Below are 26,519 nucleotides of genomic sequence, written 5' to 3' on the forward strand. Positions count from 1 at the left end.
AAATTAGAGGAGAACCAGACAGCCTGGTTGAAGGTCTGCTACGGATGTGGTCGACGAGGACACATCCGAGCAAAGTGCCCTGAGCTTCACCAGAGTGGGGAAGAAGGAGCCTCGAATCGAGAACACTGGGACTTAAGGGGAGGGGGGAGACACATACCCCATCCCAACTTTAAGAGGGGTCTAGTGTGCTTTGTTTGCCAGAAAGAAGGGCACAGGGCACATGAATGTAGGAATAGGGATAGAAAGAATCCACCCGGACCCAAATTAAAACTCACGTCCCCTTAGAAGATTCCAACAAGGAAATCTTTAAACTAGTTAGGGTTGCCCCAATAGCGAAAGGGCAGGTGACCCCTAGGAGAGATAAGAATGTCCGGAAAAGCATAGATGGGGCTTTAAAATCAAAATGCTACAATTGCGGAAAAGAGGGGCACTATAGTTACCAGTGCAGAGACGGGGTGCACTGTTCTAACTGTGGCTGCCCGGGACATCCAAAGAGGGCCTGCATGCTGAGGTCTAAGTGTTTTAAGTGCGGCAGTGAAGAACACTTAATTCAAAGTTGCAAGGCGAAAGAGTTCATACGGTGTGACGAGTGTAAGGAAAGAGGGCACACAGCAACTAGCTGTCCACTAAGGAAGAAGGAGACATGCCAGGGGTTTGGGAAGAGCAGGCATTTGTGGGACAGTTGTAGAAAGAGGAAAAGTAAGGTTAAGAATCCTTCGAATAAGGATAGAGATGGGATTAGGTTATGTCAAATATGGTCCGAAGATGACGAACTCACCTGCAACATTGAAATAGAGGGCAGAACGTTCAGAGCGTTGATAGACACCGGATCGGAAGTCTCAGTCATTAGTTCTTTAGAGTTGCAAAGGCTAAGACTCCCCGCCGACCGATTTATGTCGACTAAAGTGAACGTGTTTCAGGCAGATGGGGGCAGATTTAGATTAGATTGGATGCTGGAAGTAAAGATAAAGGTGGGCTAGACTGAGATATCCCACACATTGTATGTAGCACCAAAAATGACCCACGACGTGATACTTGGAGGAGACTGGCTGAGAGAGAGGAAAGCTGTATTAAAATTCGACCCTCCAAAGTTAATCCTTCGGGAGGAAGAGATTATGTTAGGTAGCACAAGGCTCACTCAAGTGGATCTTGTGTCTCGTGAAGATTTAAAGATTCCACTTAGAACAGCGGTGACGAGCTGGGGTGAGATAGAAGGGGCTATAAAGGATAGCGAAGCCATTTATCAGGTTTTACCCCTTCCCTACATAGAAGAGGACGAGGACGTGACCGTGTTACCAGCATTAGTGCAGGAAGGTCAGGCGAAAAATTTTCCGGTAGTGGTAGCCAATACGAGTCTGAAGACGGTTAACATTAAATCAGGAACTAAGTTGGGCAGAGCTTCAGTGTTAACATTAAAAACTAGAGTGAGGCGCAAAGGAATGCCTGTAGAGAGTGAAGCGGTTAGTGACAAGGTAAAATTAGACTGCCCTGACCAATACCGAGAGAGATTAGAAAGACTATTTAAAGCTAATAAGCGAGTGTTAGCTAATTCAGATAAGGAATTAGGTAAGACGCATACAGTAAAAATGTCGATTGACACAGGAGGAAACAAGGGGAAATACTTATTCATCCACCTATGACCATTATAGATCTACCTATGAGTTGCACAGCGTTTGGCCCAACTCTAGAGATCTTGCCGTCCTACAGATTTAAAGAGAAGTTTGAACTCAGAAATGACTTTCTGTCATTAACTAGAATACCGCGTGTAAATTGGTCAAAGGTATGGACACCTATCACTAAGAAATTTCCGAAGATAGAAGCTCGCGAAATTCCACCTCTTTTGAAACTAGACAGAAAGATCAATATGAGCCAGTTATTAGATGAGTTACGAGCAGTGAAGGATGGTAATGAACCAGAAAAATGGCGATGGGAAAAAGTAAGTAAATGGTTAAATCCTACAATAATCATCTTGGTCATGATAATGATAATAGCTTTTCTAGTGTATGGGAAAAGGAGAGTTAGCTACATCAATAGCCTCCTAAGGGCTGGAAAGGATGCTAATAAAATAGATAAGGACGAGAGTAACCCTCAATTAGAGCGCTTAAAAGGAAAAGTCCATTCGTTGTTTGAAATGAATAGGGATGAGCATGACGTGAGGGACGCTACCGTGGTTTCTGATAAAAACACCAGACCTGATCAATCTGGTACAGAATCAAGACTACCAGTGAACCCCGCATCTAATACCCTACCAACGTTGGAGATACATATGTGAAGAAGTCAGATAACCGAGAAAGAGCCATGGAATGAAATCCGAGGAAAAATGGACTATTGACTAAATAGTTGCATGCATTGAAATGTGTATATGTGTATGTATGTATGTGTGTGTGTGTGTGCATATATGTGTATATATAAAAAAAAAATTAATGAGGTTTATGGACAATCGTATGAACTGAAAGCAGATTTGAAAAACGCTAAACTCTAAAAGAGAACTTTTTGCATGTGCATGAATGATAAAGTTTTTTTTTCTTTAAGAACGAATCCAATTGATGAACTATTATAAATTGTAAAACCACAAAGAGCCATGGTATTAAGGCCCAGAAAGAAGAAGTAGGTTAGAAAAAATATTGCGTCCAATATTGTTTCTTTTAAGTGGGGGAGGTATGTAACCAAGTTATGGGGTTGATATGCCATTGTAGAGAAAGAGCAAAAAGAATGAAAATAGGACGATCAAATGACTCTGTGGTTAGAACAAACAAAGGAAAAAGTATGTCAAGAGATATTATTGTTGTAACGGTCAGAGTTTGGAGTGATCTGGCTGTTTAATTTGAAACACAGAATTCGAGATGAAATGACAGGCGGTTGTGTATTTTAGAAAACAAGGTTTTAAAGCTGATGACAGGCAATTTTTCTTGTTGTAAACAAATACAAACTCGTGATGTTCAAAGGGCATTGATGGATATGTATATATTCCTCGAACACAGAGAAGAGAAGTAGAAGAGAGAAAAAGAGAGAATTCGATTTTGGCGAATTCAGATGGTGTTAAAGTCGGGCAGAGAGGGCTTTTGACTTAAAACACGTATCTCCAATGGCCGAACAACTTATCTGAACTCGAGTCACAAGCAACCGTTTTAAAATAGCTACAGCCAACTTCCTTCAAACTCTGAAATATTATTAGACCATTATTATTGTGAATAAACCCAGATTAATTGTTTATTCGTGTGTGGAATCGTTTTTATTTCCTTTTTCACCAAACTAAAATCCACGGCTCTCTTATCGGCGATGTTCGCTGGTAAGCGGCTACACAACGACAGGTCCAGAGTATAAATTTAGATGATCAACTGATAATTCTGTAACTAACCCATACCAGCAACATTAAAACGGCTAAGAATTATCACCGGCAGTGGTCACTGGAAGGACGAAAATAGTGAGCTGCAAACCGCCAGAGTCGGGTCGTTTTCAGGCTGCCGTAATTGGAGTGGAAGAGTTCTGAGGTCGACAGTCGTCTCAACCGACCGGCTGAAGGTAGTGACATATATATATAACAAAATATGTTGGAGTCGCTGAATAACTCATCCTCCCGTTAAAGCAGTTCCATCCTCTTTCCCGAATTTGACTACTGTGCACTTTTAAACTCTCGTCCTCGAGTTGCCTATGGGCCTTGATAAGTGGTAATATATATTTTTTACAAAATATATATATATATATATATATATAACAAAATAGGTTGGAGTCGCTGAATAACTCATCCTCCCGTTAAAGCGGTTCCATCCTCTTTCCCGAATTTGACTACTGTGCACTTTTCAACTCTTATCCTCGAGTGGCCTTTGGGCCTTGATAAGTGGTAATATATATTTTATACAAAATTTATGTATATATATATATATATATATAATAAAATAGGTTGGAGTCGCTGAATAACTCATCCTCCCGTTAAAGCGGTTCCATCCTCTTTCCCGAATTTGACTACTGTGCACTTTTCAACTCTCATCCTCGAGTGGCCTATTGGCCTTGATAAGTGGTAATATAGAGAGAAGAGGAAGAGGGTGAGAAAGAGAAGAGAAAGAGGGTTAGAGAGAGAGAAGAGAAAGAGGGTGAGAGAGAGAAGAGAAAGAGTGTGAGAGAAGAGAAAGAGGGTGAGGGAGAGAGAATACAAAGAGGGTGAGAGAGAGAGAGAAGTGAAAGAGGGTGAGAGAGAAGAGAAGAGAAAGAGGGTTAGAGAGAAGAGAAGAGAAAGAGGGTGGGAGAGAGAAGTGAAAGAGGGTGAGGGAGAGAGAAGAGAAAGAGGGATGGAGAGACAGAGGAGAGAAAAAGGGATGGAGAGAGAGAGAAGAGAAAGAGGGATGGAGAGAGAGATAAGAGAAAGAGGGATTGAGAGAGAGAGAAGAGGAGGAGGAGAGATAGAGAGAGAGATAAGAGAAAGAGGGATTGAGAGAGAAAGAGGAGGAGAGATGGAGAGAGAGAGAAGAGAAAGGTGGATGGAGAGAGAGAGGGAAGAGGAAGAGGGATGGAGAGAGAGAGAGAAGAGAAAGTGGGATGGAGAGAGAGAGAAAAGAAAGAGGGATGGAAAATTAATTTTTTTTTTGGTTTTCAAGCGGCCTCTTCCCCCCCCCCCCCACAGTTAAACAGAGGTAAGTGGTCACGTGGTAATAATACAAAAAAGGTAATGACTGTTTGGTTTTTAGCTTAAATATAACGATGTTTATTTTTTTATCGATGAATATTTTTAAGTTGAATTTTTTTATCTCTTATCATTTTTTTCTTGATATTTTTTGTTATACGCTCGTAGAATTACTATTTTTAACCAGTTAATCACGTTGGAAACATTGTCATGACGTTTAATATTACATATAGTGAAGGAGAGTTATTCTTGCAAAACTAGCGGTAAGAAAAGTTATTTACAGAAGTAACCATTACTGGATGTTGACGTCACGTCACGTGACATGACTAAGCGTTTTTTTTGTTACGTATAAATATCATTGGATCATTCAAGAAATACGTAATAATAACGTTAAAATGACAGGTTTTTTGGGGGCCCCCCTTGCAGAAAACTGATCAGTTGACCCACTTCTAGTGGTCCGTTTGGCGTGAAATTTCGATATTTGTCATCCGGGTGACGGGGCTTCAATATGATACCAAATTTGTCAAGTTTTGTTCCGTCTTTCAAAAGTTTTAGCGTTACATACAAACATACATACATACATAGACACAGATTTTTGAGATTTATATATATATAGACTAGCAGGGCTACCCGGCGTTGCTCGGGACCGTATAAACAATGAAAAAACAAAAGCAGATATTGAACATATGTTTTATTCTTAGGGGCGAGGAATCTTTCATCTCTATGTATTATTTGTTTTATCTACCCTAGGATTGGTATTGTTCATGTTTTATACCTAGCATAGGTAATTTACAGCATGTATATGAAATTGTTTTACCTTAGGGAGAAGAGAACAGGTAATATACAACATAATGTGTCTATATTACATCCCTGGCAACGCCTAGAAACCAGCTAGAACATGTATTTCAGTCAATCTATATTACATCTTGGGCTATGCCGGGAAACCAGCTAATCTCTATTTAGTGACTTGACTACCAAAATACCTCCCTAAGTGTGTCCTTTCTTTTGAACTTATTAGATACAGGTATCTAGAAATGTGTGTGAAATTTTGTTGAATGCATTGTTCACTATGATTTTCTTATTGTTCTACACAATATCAACTGTAGCGAAATAAAACAGTAAACTTAGTGTAGTGTTAAAATAAAGAGCAAAGGAAAAAATTAGAATCATATTCTGTAATTGCAAATCTAAATTTGCTAGCGGGTACCAGTATTTGCCAGGTTGTGTAAATTTGGAATTTATAACATATATAGTGGCCTTTACTAACGATTACTACTGTGCACATTTCAATCCTTATCCTCGATAAGTGGTAATGCGTATGTAACAAAATATTAATATATATATAACAAATTTACTGAATTTCGATTACTAACGATTACTATATTGTGTCCAATTGACTACTGCACTTTTCAACCCTTATCCTCTAGTGGCCTCTGGGCCTTGATAAGTTGTAATGCCTATGTAACAAAATATAAATATATATATAACAAATTTCCCGAATTTCCATTACTAACGATTACTATATTGTCCAATTGACTACTGCACTTTTCAACCCTTATCCTCGGGTGGCCTCTGGGCCTTATTGTCCAATTGACTACTGTGCATTTTTCAACTCTTATCCTCGAGTGGCTTCTGGGCATTGATAAGTGGAAATGCCTAAGTAACAAAACGATAGGTATATAACAAATTTCCCATATTTGACTACTGTGCACTTTTCAACTCTTATCCTCGAGTGGCCTCTGGGCCTTGATAAGTGGTAATATATATTTTTTACATAATATATATATATATATATATATATATAACAAAATAGGTTGGAGTCACTGAATAACTCATCCTCCCGTTAAAGCGGTTCAATCCTCTTTCCCGAATTTGACTACTGTGCACTTTTCAACTCTTATCCTCGAGTGGCCTATGGGCCTGGATAAGTGGTAATATATATCTTGTACAAAATATATATATATATATATATATATAAAAAAAAGGTTGGAGTCGCTGAATAACTCATCCTCCCGTTAAAGCGGTTCCATCCTCTTTCCCGGATTTTAACTACTGTGCACTTTTCAACTCTTATCCTCGAGTGGCCTATGGGCCTTGATAAGTGGTAATATATATTTTTTACAATATATATATATATATATATATATAACAAAATAGGTTGGAGTCGCTGAATAACTCATCCTCCCGTTAAAGTGGTTCCATCCTCTTTCCCGAATTTGACTACTGTGCACTTTTCCACTCTCATCCTCGAGTGGCCTATTGGCCTTGATAAGTGATAATATATTTTTTCTACAAAATATATATATATATATAACAAAATAGGTTGGAGTCGCTGAATAACTCATCCTCCTTTTAAAGCAGTTCCATACTCTTTCCCGAATTTGACTACTGTGCACTTTTCAACTCTCATCCTCCAGTGGCCTATGGGCCTTGATAAGTGGTAATATATATTTTTTACAAAATATATACATATATATATAACAAAATAGGTTGGAGTCTCTGAGTTACTCATCCTCCCGTTAAAGCGGTTCCATCCTCTTTCCCGAATTTGACTACTGTGCACTTTTCAACTCTAATCCTCGAGTGGCCTATGGGCCTTGATAATGGTAATAAATATTTTTTACAAAATATATATATATATATATATATATAACAATATGAGTGTATATATATATGAGTGTATATATATATATATATGAGTCTATATATATGAGTGTGTATATATATGAGTGTGTATATATATATGGGTGCATATATATGGGTGCATATATATATGGGTGCATATATATATATGAGTGCATATATATATGAGTGTATATATATGTACCTGTGAGTATATATATGTACCTATTAGTGTATATATATACACTAATATGTGTGTATATATATACATATACCTATTTGTGTCTGTATATATATACCTATACATGTATATATACCTATGTATACCAGTATATGTATAAATATATACCCATACATGTATACCTATATATGTATATAGTTACATATAGATTTATATATGTGTACGTTTACCTATATATGTATATATTTGTATATATATTTATATATGCATATATACCCATATATATGTATGTATTTATATATATATACTCATATATATTTTATCTGCCTATATATATATTTACCTATATTTTTATGTATATATACCTATATATATACCTCATATATCCCATATATATATATTTATATATACCTCATATATCCCATATATATATATTTATATATACCTATATATACCCATATATATATTTGTATATACCTTTATATATACCCATATATATATTTGTATATACCTTTATATATACCCATATATATATTTGTATCTACCTTTATATATACCTATATATATATTTGTATATACCTTTATATATACCCATATATATATATTTGTATATACCTTTATATATACCCATATATATATATTTGTATATACCTTTATATATACCCATATATATATATTTGTATATACCTTTATATATACCCATATATATATTTGTATATACCTTTATATATACCCATATATATATATTTGTATATACCTTTATATATACTTATATATATATTTGTATATACCTTTATATATACCCATATATATATTTGTATATACCTTTATATATACCCATATATATATTTGTATATACCTTTATATATACCCATATATATATTTGTATATACCTTTATATATACCCATATATATATTTGTATATACCTTTATATATACCCATATATATATTTGTATATGCCTTTATATATACCCATATATATTTGTATATACCTTTATATATACCCATATGTATATTTGTATATACCTTTATATATACCCATATGTATATTTATATACACCCATATATATCTGTATATGTATTTATATGTACCTATATATATGCATATATATATACCCATATATATACTAATATGTATTGGTATATACCCACATATATATATTTATATATACGTATACATATACTCATATATATTGATGTATACTCTATATATTTATATATAACAATGTATATTGGTATATACCCATATATATATTTACAGATACGTGTGTATATACTCATATATATATATATATATATTTATCTATACGCATATATGTATACCCATATATGTATATTCATATGCCTGTTTATGTATATATATATATATATCTTTATATAACTGTATATATACCCATATCTATATTATATATTTAACCTATATATTATACATATACCCTTATATATATGTTATATATACCCATGTATATATACCCATATGTATACCTATATATATATATACATATATACATATATATATATATATACCTTTATGTACCCATATATATATACCCATATATATATTGTATATATATCTAACCATATATATATATTATATATACGACTTATATATGTACCTATATATATATAGCCATATATGTACGCATATATATACCTATATATATGCCTATATATACCCATATATATACCTATATATATATATACCCAAAGATATATGCCTTTGTATACATATATATATATATATTTATATAATAGCATAATAAATGTACTTAGATTTAAACCGCTTTCAGGACTGCTAGCAAACACTGTAAATGAGTAATAATAATGTATGCTCAATCTTTAAGTGCAAAATAGCTGAGCCGCAGCTCGGTTAATACCAGTTTTTACAAATAGCAAACAGGCTTCTGAAAGAAGTGCATACTCTATCTCAACCATCATCAAAGGACCTAAGGTAATCTGGTCAGCGTCAGACAAAGCTAACTCTTTGCCACTAATTCTTCCTCATGTGACCAAGGCAATTATCCGCATTTCCTCCTGTAAAAGAAAACCCGCTATGCAACATACAAATATCTGTGTGTGATGTCGCCAAGCTAATCAAAAACTTTGATTCCAGTAAAGCAATTAGCCCTGACAGCATTCCAAGTATATTGTTGAAAAGGCTTCAACTAGAACTAACTCCCATATTTACAAATCTGTTTAAGCGTTGTCTTGAAGATAATTGCTTCCCAACACCCTAGAAAACCTCATAAATATGCTTTGTATTTAATAGTTCAGATAATCGGTCATATCCCTCTCAGTACAGACCAATAAGTCGTCTGTACATCATGAGTAAGTTGCTGGAATCTGTGTTAAATAAAGAATTAGTCAACCACCTCAGCAAATGTAACCTTCTTAGTTACATGCAGTATGATTTAAATGGTAAATCTCTCGACAGAGGCTTCCTTTCTAGGGGAATTGTTCTTTACATATCAAAGGCCTTTGGTAGGTTATGGCATAAAGATCCACTTCGCAAAATCTCCAACTATGGTATAGCTGAAAATGTGTTCTCAATTATTAAATCATTTCTTTCTAATAGGTTCATAAAAATAGTGGTGGATGGGCAAAAACAGAAGCCTCACAGTATTAATGCCGGAGTCACTCAAGGGTCCATCCTGAGCCTTACTCTCTTCCTGATCTACATCAATGATCTTCCAAATCGCATCCTAAGATCATTTGTAGATATTTATGCTGATGATGCTACAATCTATGGCAACACATCAAAGGCTGCAAATGACACAGTTCTCTCTGATTCTCTCTCTTCTGATCTTGAGCACATGGTACAATAACTTGGGGAGGCGCTATGCTGGTGCGCTTGATCTTTACTCTTGATCTGAGATGGAACACATATATCAAATCTGTTGCGAAGGGTGCTGAAAAAATGGTAGGATCCTTCTATCGTTCCGTTAAATATCTCACTGCTGATGCAATTCTTTATCTATATAAAAGTCAGGTACATCCAAAGACGGAGTACTGTTGTCACATCTGGGCAGGAGCTGCTAGAAAGACCAGACCTTATCCTGCCATTGACAGAATTCAAAATAGACTTTGTAGCCTAGTGGGAGATTCCATTTTCTCTTCCCTGCAACATCTTTTTCACAGAAGAGACGTTACAAGTCTGTCTCTGCTTTATCGTTATTTTCATGGCAAGTGCTCATCTGAGCCCCAATCTACGGTCCCCCCCCACCAAACTTTCTTTATCTGTGCCTAAACCTAAATATAGATTACATGAACAAAACTTCTTAGAACTGCATGCCTGTGGAGCTCTCTTCCGTTTGCCTGCTTTCCAGCTGACTGCAATTTGGTAGTCTTCAAGTCCAATGTAAACAAGTTCTTGATGAATCGTCCCCTTAAGAAATCCAATTTACCAAATTTCCGCTACTAATGATTATTATGATGTCTCATTGACTACTGTTCCTTCTTTTACTCTTATCCTCGAGTGGCCTATGGGTCTTGATAAGTGGTGACTCCTTTGTAAAAAGGTCTCATTGATGCCAAGTTCAATGCATGTTTCATTCAATAATATAAGTTCTGGCTATATATTTTGATTCTGATCCTTTCCAGTTTTCTTATTTTCTTGTTTCTGGCTGATTACCTGTGAGTGTATATATATATACCTGTGAGTGTATGTATATATATATATATATATATATATATATATATATATGTATATATATACCTGTGAGTGTATATATATACCTGTGAGTGAATGTATATATATATACCTGTGAGTGTGTAAATATATATATATATATATATATATACCTGTGAGTGTGTAAATATATATATACCTGTGAGTGTGTAAATATATATATACCTGTGAGTGTGTAAATATATATATACCTGTGAGTGTGTGTGTATATATATATATATACCTGTGAGTGTGTGTATATATATATATACCTGTGAGTGTGTGTATATATATATATACCTGTGAGTGTGTGTATATATATATACCTGTGAGTGTGTGTATATATATATACCTGTGAGTGTGTGTGTATATATATATATACCTGTGAGTGTGTGTGTATATATATATATACCTGTGAGTGTGTGTATATATATATATACCTGTGAGTGTGTGTATATATATATATATACCTGTGAGTGTGTGTATATATATATACCTGTATGTGTGTATATATATATATACCTGTGAGTGTATATATATATACCTGTGAGTGTATATATATATATATATACCTGTGAGTGTATATATATATACCTGTGAGTGAGTGTATATATATATATATATACCTGTGAGTGTATATATATATATATATATACCTGTGAGTGTATATATATATATACCTGTGAGTGAGTGTATATATATATATATATATATACCTGTGAGTGTATATATATATATACCTGTGAGTGAGTGTATATATATATATATATATATACCTGTGAGTGTATATATATATATACCTGTGAGTGAGTGTATATATATATATATATACCTGTGAGTGAGTGTATATATATATATATATACCTGTGAGTGTATATATATATATACCTGTGAGTGAGTGTATATATATATATATATATATATATACCTGTGAGTGTATATATATATATACCTGTGAGTGTATATATATATATATATATATATATATACCTGTGAGTGTATATATATATATACCTGCGAGTGTATATATATATATATATACCTGTGAGTGTATATATATATATATATATACCTGTGAGTGTATATATATATACCTGTGAGTGTATATATATATATACCTGTGAGTGTATATATATATATACCTGTGAGTGAGTATATATATATATATACCTGTGAGAGAGTGTATATATATATATATATACCTGTGAGAGAGTGTATATATATATATATATACCTGTGAGAGAGTGTATATATATATATATATATATACCTGTGAGTGAGTGTATATATATATATATATATATACCTGTGAGTGAGTGTATATATATATATACATACCTGTGAGTGAGTGTATATATATATATATATATATACCTGTGAGTGAGTGTATATATATATATATATATATACCTGTGAGTGAGTGTATATATATATATATATACCTGTGAGTGAGTGTATATATATATATATACCTGTGAGTGAGTGTATATATATATATATATATACCTGTGAGTGAGTGTATATATATATACCTGTGAGTGTATATATATATATATATATACCTGTGAGTGTATATATATATATATATATATATATGAGTGTATATATATGTACCCACGAGTGTATATATGCCTTTGTATACATATATATATATTTATATCTGATCAGCATGTTATCATTTAAGAGACTATAAAAACGATCAAAAATGAAACATTAAGTAGTTTGAAATCAAAGCCATAGAATGACAAAAACGTTATATACTTATAGCTAGCAGTTATCAAGAATGGTGGCCTATATGAATTTCACACTAGTTACTCTGAATACGGCAGATACAAGATCATATCAATATAGGAGTTATAATATAATGTAAGGGGAATAAATTGAATGAATTAGTATAGCTTTATTTACATGTCCCAACATTAGATATAATCCCTCATTAACACATATACAGCATTGATGGAATTAGATTCAGATTCTACTTTGGAATAACTTTTTATCTATATTACAGAAATATAATTATTTTAAATTAATAATTTGAAAGAATTGAACCTAGATATTTGCAGACTATTGCTAGTAGGCGATCAATATGCTGATGACGGCATTATGCATGAATATACATATCTGCTCTGAATTGATTGTACATTATGCAAGATGAAGGTGAATGTATTTTTCTAATCCGATTATAAATTGAAAAAAAATAGATTCTCCACATTTATATAAAAATATCTGCATGTTTTGTGATATATTTAATAACATGTTTCCATTCACAGCAAACAGTATTTAATAATGGAAGAAAAACTTATATTGTTTATTTGTAGAAATCATAAATTGACTCTTCTGCAGAAATTCCTGTCATGTGGAAAAACGATCTAAAAATGAAACATTAACTTTTATCTGATTATAAAAATTATTAAAAAACAGATTCTCAACGTTTATGTAAAATTATACTGGGCATGTTCTTGTCAATAATAATTTAATAACATATTTATAATAATATATTTATATATATTTATAGTAACATATATTTATATATATTTATATATAACATATATTTATAATAGATTCTTAACGTTTACATAAAATAATGTTCTTGTAAATAATAATTTAATAACATTTGTTTTTATTTACAGCTAACAGTGTTACAGTAAAGGTGGAAGAATGTATATTGCTTATTGACTGCAAAAGATCAACTCCTGTGAAAACTGAACTTGATCAGCATGTTATCATTTAAGAGACTATAAAAACGATCAAAAATGAAACATTAACTGACGATTAATAAACTGAAAATTCAGAAAAAAAATGCATATTATAAAAGTAAAAAAATAATATACAAATCTTATATTGATTATATATGTTAAACTGAATTTTCAAACAATTCCACTATAAAAGAATACAAAAACAACCAGTAAAAAATACTCTTGTAAAGTTTCTAGTTGAGTATTTCTAGATACATAAAGTTTCAAAATATGGAAACTCGTACAAAAAATTCAACTCATTCGTGCAATATATGTGGTTGTGTTTTTTCTCAAAAGTCCAGCTTAAAACGTCATCTGCGAACACACACTGGAGAAAAACCTTTTACTTGTGACATATGTGCAACTTCATTTTCTGAAAATCATTCTTTAAAAAGACACAAACTAACACACTCTAGAGATAAACGTTATTCTTGTCAAATATGTGGATCAGCATTTTTAACGAATGCAGATTTAAAACGCCACACACGGACACATACTGGAGAAAAACCATTTTCTTGTATAATATGTGGATTTTCCTGTTCAGCTAGTTCGAATTTAAAGAAACATGTAAGAATGCATACTGGAGAGAAACCTTTGTCGCATCATTCAAGCTTAAAAAAAAAATTTCCCTGTAAATTATGCGCAAAAGTATTTTCATGGAGTCATAATTTAAAAAGACATTTGCAAATACATTCTGGTGAAAAGCCTTACTCTTGTCAAGTGTGTGGGTCAGCATTTGCAAGAAATTCTGGCTTAAAACTACATATGCGAACTCACACTGGAGAAAAACCATATTCTTGTGATGTCTGCTGTTCAGAATTTTCCTGTCGTTCTTCCTTAAAACTGCACATGCGAACACATACTGGGGAAAAACCTTATTCTTGCCAAGTTTGTAATTCTTCATTTTCAAGAAATTCTGGTTTAAAATCACACATGAGAACTCATACTGGAGAAAGACCTTATTCTTGTGATGTATGTGGATTTTCGTTTGTAAATAGTTCAAATTTAAAAGAGCACATGCGAACGCATACTGGAGAGAAACCATATTCTTGTAAAGTGTGTGGCTCATCATTTTCAGGAAGCTCTGGTTTGAAAATTCATATGCGAACACACACTGGACAAAAACCATATTCTTGTGAAGTGTGTGGCTCAGCTTTTTCACAGAGTTCTTCCTTAAAAGAACACATGCGAACACATACAGGTGAGAAACCTTATTGTTGTACAAAATGTGAATCTTCCTTTGCAAAAAGTTCTATTTTAAGAGTACATATGCGTAAACATAGCGGAGAAAAACCTTATTCTTGCAAAATATGTGGATCGGCTTTTTCAACGAATTCTAGCTTAACAAAACACATAAGAATTCACACTGGTGAAAAACCATATTCTTGTAAAGTTTGTTCATCTTCATTTACTGAAAGTTCTTCATTAAGAAAACACATGCGGACACATTCTGGTGAAAAACCATTTATTTGTCAAATATGCCAGTCAGCATTCACACAAAATGTTCATTTAAAAAGACATTTTCAAAAACATTCTGTGGACGAACGTAATTCTTGTTGATCTCAATTTTGTAACAGTTTTACTTATATCTTATAAACAACATGAAAACAGTTTTACTTATATATCTTATATACAACATGAAAAGATCATTTTTGTAATCATAGGAACATGCAAAATAATGAAAGAAAAAAGAAAGCGAAAGAATGTGAAAATGTTGATAAAAACGTTTGCAATCACAGGCAAGGTGTGAGAAGATCATATAAGGGACATCATAGCTGTGAAAATAAGTAAATTAATGTTTTTGCAGCACAGAACCTGCCAGTTGGAATTATTTTCTGGTATTGGTCTCGTTTGTGTCTGAAACCGCAAGACGTGTTAGTTCTTGAACAACATTACAATTTCATTAATTATTGGAGCAACTACACTTAAATGGTTGCAACAGAAACAAGTAAATTAATAATTTTGCTACATAGAACAAACGAGTTGGAGTTATTTCCTTGTCTTGGTCGCGTTTGTGACTGAAACCGTATACAATGCATGTTAGTTCTTGGACAACATTACAATTTCATTAGTTATAGAAGCAACTGCACTTATAAAAAAGAATTTCAAAAAGTACCTGGCAAAATGCTCAATGACAAAGACATTTTCAAAAACACTGGATGACATTACTTCAGGCTAATATATATTTCAATTATGGCTGAGCTTTTATTTTATACTAACATATACACATGTAACACCCAGTTTGGAACAACATACCTGAAAGTGCAGTTGGAAATGAGCAATACACTATCCACAATGACTGTAATTCTTACAGCAAAATGATGTTGTCAAACCTGATATAGTTATATTGAACAAGAGGGAGGAAGTAAAAGAACAAAATGATATGAACATTGGAATAAAGATTTAAACGCTTTAGTTATGTTATGGAATGCTCGATTAAAAGTGTAACAGATCTGTCACTCTTACGTTTATATTTTAAATAACTAAGTAATAACTATTTTAAATAACTAATTACTAATTAATAACTTTTAAATAACTAATTACTAAGTAATAACTATTTTAAATAACTAATTACTAATTAATAACTATTTTAAATAACTAATTACCAAGTAATAACTATTTTAAATAACTAATTACTAAGTAATAACTATTTTAAATAACTAATTACTAAGTAATAACTATTTTAAATAACTAATTACTAATTAATAACTATTTTAAATAACTAATTACCAAGTAATAACTATTTTAAATAACTAATTACTAAGTAATAACTATTTTAAATAACTAATTACTAAGTAATAACTATTTTAAATAACTAATTACTAATTAATAACTATTTTAAATAACTAATTACTAATTAATAACTATTTTAAATAACTAATTACTAAGTAATAACTATTTTAAATAACTAATTACTACCATAGACAATAATGAATTATTAAAATATAAGTAATCAAGAATGAACACGTGCAGACCATCGCCCAGAATACAAATTTTCTCACCTTGGCACAAATGCTGTGTGTTAAACCTTTACTAAATTTTAGTGTTGGGATGATTCCTAATTTTTATACGATTCCGATTCCAGGAAAATATTGATTAACGATTCCGATACCAAGTACGATTTCGATTCCTAGGGAATTATTGTTTTGAAATATACCAGGTAGTTTTATACTTATGATCGGTAGTTCCCAAATATGTTCCTTTACTTTGGAAGAGATATTTTATGTCTACACCGTCATGTTTTGGTTTAAATAAAATTATTATATAGTAAACTAAACGGAAAAATTAGCAAGATTTATTTTAGAGAAAAGTTATTTTACTTAATTGGAATACAGAAAAAAACTCAAAGAAAATAGAATTCATCCTTCAGAGCAAAACAAATAAAATAGAATTTATATAACAGAACAAAAACAAGAAAATTAGAGAATAAATACACACGATTCATTATTTTGGTCCTCATAATTAACAGATTTAATAAATTAAATAAAAAAAAATATAGCGGAAGAGAAAGAAAATATATACTAATTAAATATAAAAAAAGATAAATATTTAATTTAATAATTTATAAATGAACGTGCGTAATGAAAAAAAACAATATACCATGTGACATGGCGTCGTAGATACAAAATAACCTTTCCAAAGTTAACGACCATATATGAGAAATACCATTAATCGAAAGTTTTTGTGTTTTATACCAAAAGGTAGGTATAGCGAAACGTTACAATTAAAGAAATTTCAAAAACGATTTTTTGTAGTTGTATGTGTGACGGCAGTTCTTCAGACCTCCATAATTCACAAGGAGTAGTTAACCCCTATTATTTTTTCTTACTTTTTCATTGCTTTTACACGCTGTTTCTAACGTGAAGAATAAGTTTAGCCAAACTAATTTTGAAATAGGGTATATCAAAGGAACACATATAAAATGATATCACTATAAAAAACAAATGAAATACTAGATAAAATTGAGCAAAAATAATTACCAAAATTACAGAAAAACATTAAAAAAAAATGGTGAAGTTTGTTGAGTGAAATGAATTATTGAAAGAAAATTAATTGAACTAATAGAAATGTTAAATAAAAAAATGTCACATTTCAATATTTTTTTAATAATTAAATTCTCAGGGTTGTCGAAATTAAAAATTAAGTGATTTTTTTTTTATTAGACTTCTTTCAAAGCTTGTTACCTTGAAAAATACATTTAAAACCCTGTTTTTTTTAAATAAATTGAAAAATAAACGCAATTAAAAAAATTTAATTGATAATTGAAACTTTAAAAACATATTAAACATTGAAAAATTACTTATCTCACAAATTAACGTCCAATAAAGTAGATCCAGTCTTCATACAGGAATTCGGTTATAATAAATATATCTTTCCCAAACTTAAAAATTAAATCTTTTTTTTTTTTTTTTTTTTTTTTTGGAGAGACAGAATGCTTTAAAATCGCCGGGGAATGCCACCTGAAATTTTAAAGAAGTAAATTTTAGGAGTTTAGTGCCTTTCAAAGACGGTTATAATAATTTATTATCATCATTTAATTTCCTTTTTTTTTCCTCCCCCCACACCTTTCCACGTGGTTCAGTAGTTAACCAGTGCTCCTGTTGCTGTCAGTCAGCTATCTTTACCTAAGTTTTAATTTCTAATTAAAAGAATTTTTCATGAATAGAATCAGCATTTTTAAAAATTATTTTTTTAGTTGTATATATTGTATTTACTCTTTGAAGTTAAGGAGGGTTAAAAAAATTGGTGACACCTAGATGGTGACGTAGGCAAAAAAAAAAAAAGACACTGCGATTTCGACCCTCACTGATAAAACTGCTCTGAGTGACTAGTTGGTAATTTTGTTCCTTTTCTTTTTTATTTTGCTCCTCCAATTTATTTGGATGCTTCATAGTTAAATGTTTTAATATGTTGGTTGTGGTCATGTTAGATGATTTTATTCCTCGCGATATTTTAATTTGACAGACTTTGCAAATGGCTTTCAACTCATCATCTTCATCAACTTCAAAAAGTTTCCATGCAAGACTTTTTTTGGACTTTGGGCCGTATTAGAAAATTCAGTTTATCTGTAAACAAATAATTTACTATTAAATTTTGTTTTAAAGCTAGTCACTTATTTGGATAATTAATTGAAAATAATCCGCTAAAAAAGACAAAAAGAAAAAAATATAAAGGGATGGGGCGGTAAATTGTACCAACCGTTAGTTAACAAAAAAAACGTATAGAATTTAATTTTTGAAACCAATGTATAAAAGTTTACATAATGAAATGCAAATATGCATTTTCTTTTGAATTTTTTTTTTTTGGTTGACTGTGTTCAATTCACACATGGTTGATGCGGTTCAATATTGCTAAACTATAAGTCTTAAGTAAAATTCTATTTATAAATACTTTTTAAAATGAAATTATTTAATTAATCGTAAATATTATTCAGACATAAAAATTAATTGATTACAAAACCTTTTAAAAATATATATATTAATTTCTTTTTCGTTTGGCAAAAAACTGCGCAAAACACTTTTAATTTTCAATTTAAAATTCTAGAAAAAAGATTATATTCTGCTTTTAATATAATCAAATTCAGGGTTTTATCTTTCTGGAGAAAAAATATAAATAAATAATGGATTTTATTTCAATGAAATTAAAAAAAACCTTGACTGAATTGAATTAATTACCCTTAAATTAACGAAGGGGTTATTTAATAACTTTAGGTTTGGAGAGATAGGTATGGGGTCGATTTTTTTGAAACTTCAAAAGAAACCGACTACTGTCAAAACTTTGCGAAATAATACAAGGTGATCAATTTCATTTTAGAGATATTTCTTTCAAAAGCCTTCTTTTAAAAAAGAAAAAAAGTATATTCAGATCCCTGAACAAGCATAGTGCGAATTTTACAATTAATCTGAACTGGACATAAACCAACGTCTGTAAAATCGGTTGCAGTGTATGTTTTTGCATCGACTAGTGATTGTCTTTCCAATTCTTCAACTTCAGCTGCATCATCATCACCATCACCATCATCATTAACAGTTTTTTGATGTATCAACACTGTCAATGGCGACTTCCGAAGTAACAGTATCAACATTAGTAATATCAACTGTATCTTCGGTTTTAGCATGATTTTCAACTTTTGTTTCGGCCATTTCAGTCACAAGACTTTTTTATTTTATTTTATTTTTGCTTCCTTTTCTTTTGTTTTTCACTTTTTATGGAATACACACCATTCTCTTCATTACGGTACCTTCTTTGAAAATTCATGCAAATATTCTGAAAAAATTAAAAATTCTATTTTTTAAAATAGCACAGCATTTCTCTGCATAAGCACCTTCTTGTGTTGTTCCACTCTAGTACCACAAAAGTATCATTTTTATGAGACACGTAAGCCTAAAAAAATATATATGTATACATATATGGAGAGAGAGACCCGTCACTACTCCCCCCACTCAAAATAAGAAACTTATGGAGAAGGAGTCTTTTATTATTTTTTTAATGTTATGTTTTTAACCACCTTTCCATTCTGTTGAGTATTTTATTTTCTGTTCATGTGTGTGAAAACAAATTTGAAAGCGAAGTTCCTCGCTCCTACGTCAAAGACATGTTTCTACTTTTTGAATTCTGACAACTCTTAAAAAGTTTATATTGAAGATGAAATAAACAGCGTTTAAAACTACTTTAAAACATCAATAAATTATTAAGGTAGGTTGCAAAGTAACTTTTATAGCCAATGGGAACATATATTTGTTATATATATGAGTTGGTACCACTTTTTTAATCTTTCTGTATTGTAAAAAAATAAAATGTATATATATAAATGTATATATAAATATGTGTGTATATATATATATATATATAAATGTATATATATATAAATGTATATATATATAAATGTATATATATATATAAATGTATATATATATAAATGTATATATATATAAATGCATATATATATATGTAAATGCATATATATATAAATGTATATAAATGCATATATATATGTATAAATGCATATATATATAAATGTATATAAATGCATATATATAAATATATATATAAATGCATATATATATAAATATATATATAAATGCATATATATAAATATATATATAAATGCATATATATAAATATACATATAAATGTATATATATAAATGCATATATAAATGTATATATATAGATATAAATGTGTATATATATACAAAAATGTATATATATATAAATGTATACATATATATACAAATGCATATATATATATGTATATACTGTTGGAATTTTTTTTACCAATAATGGTGTATCCCCCCTGTTTACATTTATTATTGTTTATCTGGTTCTTATATATGATTTTTTGTGTTTTGTACCCATTATGATTTTTAGTTTCGTATATTTTCGGTTTGTACGAAACTCCTTTTAATTGGAGAAAAGGGAAATGCTAGCTCTGTAATGACGTCACGAGCTCAGCGCGTATTTCGGTCTCTTTTGAAATTCTGCTGTCGTGGAGAGTGAACGTGTTCATTGCCTGGCGCTGAAAATGGAATTTTGACGAGCCCTCCTTCAAAGAAGTACACCTGGCAAGAAAGTAATACCCAGCTGTGATGAGACAGACTTCTGGAAATTAACTACGTGGCTGAGGTTCTGCACGTATTTTACAAGGAGAGGTATTTAAAGAAAATGCCTTTTATGTGACAAGGTATTATGGAATTTCCTATCCAGACAAGCGACGAGGGCTTGCTCCTGTAATACATGTGTCTACGGTTTTCATGCAAGTAAGATTCTAAAAGAACTTTAAGCAAAAAAAAGAAAAAGGCACGTGCCTAACAGGCTTTCAATTGTGAGTACGCTCTTAAAATTATTTCATATGCGAGTGTAATTAGGAGATACTACTATTTTGTATATTCTTGTTGTATTCGTTAATGGATACACACAACTTCTTTATAAGAACCAGCAGTGTTGTTATTTTTTCTTTACATGTTATTTTTTTTCATATGTTACATTGGCGTTTTTAAGTTAATGCCCGCAAAGGGAAAAATTTGCAACTTATTGTAAATAAAGTTTCTTCTTCGTTCCAAAGCAAGACATTTATATTTTACTCTTTACCCCCCCTCTTTTGTTTCATACTTTTTTCAGCTTAGTTACTTTAGCTTCGAATTTATCTGGAAACAAGATAAATTTCTACAATACAAATATATATGTATATACAAATATATATGTATATACAAATATATATACAAATATATTAATAAATATATATATATACAAATATGTATATATAAATATATATATACAATAAAAATATATATATACAAATATATATATATATACAAGTGTATATATATACAAGTGTATATATATACAAGTGTATATATATATACAAGTGTATATATATATACAAGCATATATATATATACAAGCATATATATATACAAATGTATATATATACAAATGTATATATATACAAATGTATATATATATTCAAATGTATATATATATATATACAAATGTATATATATATATATACAAATGTATATATATATATACAAATGTATATATATATATATATACAAATGTATATATATATATATATATACAAATGTGTATATATATACAAATGTGTATATATATAAAAATGTGTGTATATATATACACACAAAGTGTATATATATATACATATATATATATACATACATACGTTCAGTATCCAGGTCCTTCCACCTCAATTTTATTTCATATATATATATATATATATATATATATATATATATATATATGTGTGTGTATATATATATATAAATTTGTGTGTGTATATATATATACACATGTGTGTATATAGATATATATATACACATGTGTATATATATACAAATGTGTATATATATACACAAATGTATATATATATATATATATACAAATGTGTATGTATATATATACAAATGTGAATGTATATATATACAAATGTGAATGTATATATATACAAATGTGTATATATATATACAAATGTGTATGTATATATATACAAATGTGTATGTATATATATACAAATGTGTATGTATATATATACAAATGTGTATATATATATATACAAATGTGTATGTATATATATATATACAAATGTGTATGTATATATATATATACAAATGTGTATGTATATATATATATATACAAATGTGTATATATATATATATACAAATGTGTATGTATATATATATATACAAATGTGTATGTATATATATACAAATGTGTATGTATATATATATACAAATGTGTATGTATATATATACAAATGTGTATATATATATATACAAATGTGTATGTATATATATACAAATGTGTATGTATATATATACAAATGTGTATATATATATATATACAACTGTGTATATATATATACAAATGTGTATATATATATACAAATGTGTATATATATATATACAAATGTGTATATATATATATATATATATACAAATGTGTATATATATATATATATACAAATGTGTATATTTATATATATATACAAATGTGTGTATATATATATATATACAAATGTGTGTATATATATATATACAAATGTGTATATATATATACAAATGTATATATATATACAAATATGTATATATATACAAATGTGTATGTATATATACAAATGTGTATATATATGTGTATATATATACAAATGTGTATATATATGTATATATATACAAATGTGTATATATATGTATATATATACAAATGTGTATATAATATAAATGTGTATATATATGTATATACATATAAATCTGTATATATATATGTATATACATATAAATGTGTATATATATGTATATACATACAAATGTGTATATATATGTATATACATACAAATGTGTATATATATGTATATACATACAAATGTGTATATATATGTATATACATACAAATGTGTATATATATGTATATACATACAAATGTGTATATATATGTATATACATACAAATGTGTATATATATGTATATATATAAAATGTGTATATATATGTATACATATATATATACAAATGTGTATAAATATGTATACATATATATACAAATGTGTATATATATGTATACATATATATACAAATGTGTATATATATGTATACATATATATATACAAATGTGTATATATATGCATACATATATATACAAATGTGTATATATATGAATACATATATATATACAAATGGGTATATATATGTATACATATATATATACAAATGGGTATATATATGTATACATATATATATACAAATGGGTATATATATGTATACATATATATATACAAATGTGTATATATGTATATATATATACAAATGTGTATATATATGTATATATATATACAAATGTGTATATATATGTATATATATATACAAATGTGTATATACATGTATATATATATATACAAATGTGTATATACATGTATATATATATATACAAATGTGTATATACATGTATATATATATACAAATGTGTATATACATGTATATATATATACAAATGTGTATATACATGTATATATATACAAATGTGTATATACATGTATATATATATACAAATGTGTATATACATGTATATATATATACAAATGTGTATATACATGTATATATATATACAAATGTGTATATACATGTATATATATATACAAATGTGTATATACATGTATATATATATACAAATGTGTATATACATGTATATATATATACAAATGTGTATATACATGTATATATATATACAAATGTGTATATACATGTATATATATATACAAATGTGTATATACATGTATATATATATACAAATGTGTATATACATGTATATATATATACAAATGTGTATATACATGTATATATATATACAAATGTGTATATACATGTATATATATATACAAATGTGTATATACATGTATATATATATACAAATGTGTATATACATGTATATATATATACAAATGTGTATATACATGTATATATATATACAAATGTGTATATACATGTATATATATATACAAATGTGTATATACATGTATATATATACAAATGTGTATATACATGTATATATATATACAAATGTGTATATACATGTATATATATATACAAATGTGTATATACATGTATATATATATACAAATGTGTATATACATGTATATATATATACAAATGTGTATATACATGTATATATATATACAAATGTGTATATAGATGTATATATATATACAAATGTGTATATACATGTATATATATATACAAATGTGTATATACATGTATATATATATACAAATGTGTATATACATGTATATATATATACAAATGTGTATATACATGTATATATATATAGAAATGTGTATATACATGTATATATATATAGAAATGTGTATATACATGTATATATATATAGAAATGTGTATATACATGTATATATATATAGAAATGTGTATATACATGTATATATATATAGAAATGTGTATATACATGTATATATATATACAAATGTGTATATACATGTATATATATATACAAATGTGTATATACATGTATATATATATACAAATGTGTATATAAATGTATATATATACAAATGTGTATAACCACGTATATATATCCAAATGTGTATATACACGTATATATATACAAATGTGTATATACACGTATATATATACAAATGTGTATATACACGTATATATATATACAAATGTGTATATATATGTATATATATATACAAATGTGTATATATATACAAATGTGTATATATATGTATATATATACAAATGTGTATATATATGTATATACACAAATGTGTATATATATGTATATACACAAATGTGTATATATATGTATATACACAAATGTGTATATATATGTATATATATATACAAATGTGTACATATATAGTTATACATATACAAATGTGTATATATATATAGTTATATATATACAAATGTGTATATATATGTATATACACAAATGTGTATATATATGTATATACACAAATGTGTATATATATGTATATACACAAATGTGTATATATATGTATATATATATACAAATGTGTACATATATAGTTATACATATACAAATGTGTATATATATATAGTTATATATATACAAATGTGTATATATATGTATATATATACAAATGTGTATATATATGTATATATATATACAAATGTGTATATTTATATACAAGTGTGTGTATATATATATGTATATATATACAAGTGTGTGTATATATATATGTATATATATACAAGTGTGTGTATATATATATGTATATATATACAAGTGTGTCTATATATATATGTATATATATACAAGTGTGTGTATATATATATGTATATATATACAAATGTGTGTATATATATATATGTATATATATACAAATGTGTGTATATATATATGTATATATATACAAATGTGTGTATATATATGTAGATATATACAAATGTGTGTATATATGTATATATATGTATATATATATATATCAATGCGTATATATATATATGTATATATATATATACAAATGTGTATATATGTTTATATATATACAAATGTGTATATATGTATATATATACAAATGTGTATATATGTATATATATACAAATGTGTATATATGTATATATATACAAATGTGTATATATGTATATATATACAAATGTGTATATATGTATATATATACAAATGTGTATATATGTATATAT

The 26,519-nt window shown here is 28.6% G+C and overlaps 1 protein-coding gene across 1 annotated transcript in view; it reads left to right on the forward strand.

Moving 5' to 3' along the window:
• The window catches only part of LOC145269319 (uncharacterized), a 30,513-nt gene extending 14,146 nt beyond the window's left edge, over window positions 1-16,367 (forward strand). Inside the window, exon 2 of the mRNA XM_080125017.1 lies at window positions 13,720-16,367. Coding sequence (XP_079981143.1) covers window positions 14,056-15,384 — 1,329 coding nt within the window. The 5' untranslated portion in view covers window positions 13,720-14,055 and the 3' untranslated portion in view covers window positions 15,385-16,367. The remainder of the gene's footprint in view (window positions 1-13,719) is intronic.
• Window positions 16,368-26,519: the final 10,152 nt, after the last annotated feature.

Source organism: Euprymna scolopes, chromosome 45 (assembly GCF_053919585.1).
Source record: "Euprymna scolopes isolate OS-2025 chromosome 45, ASM5391958v1, whole genome shotgun sequence".
NCBI classification, from domain to species: domain Eukaryota; kingdom Metazoa; phylum Mollusca; class Cephalopoda; order Sepiida; family Sepiolidae; genus Euprymna; species Euprymna scolopes.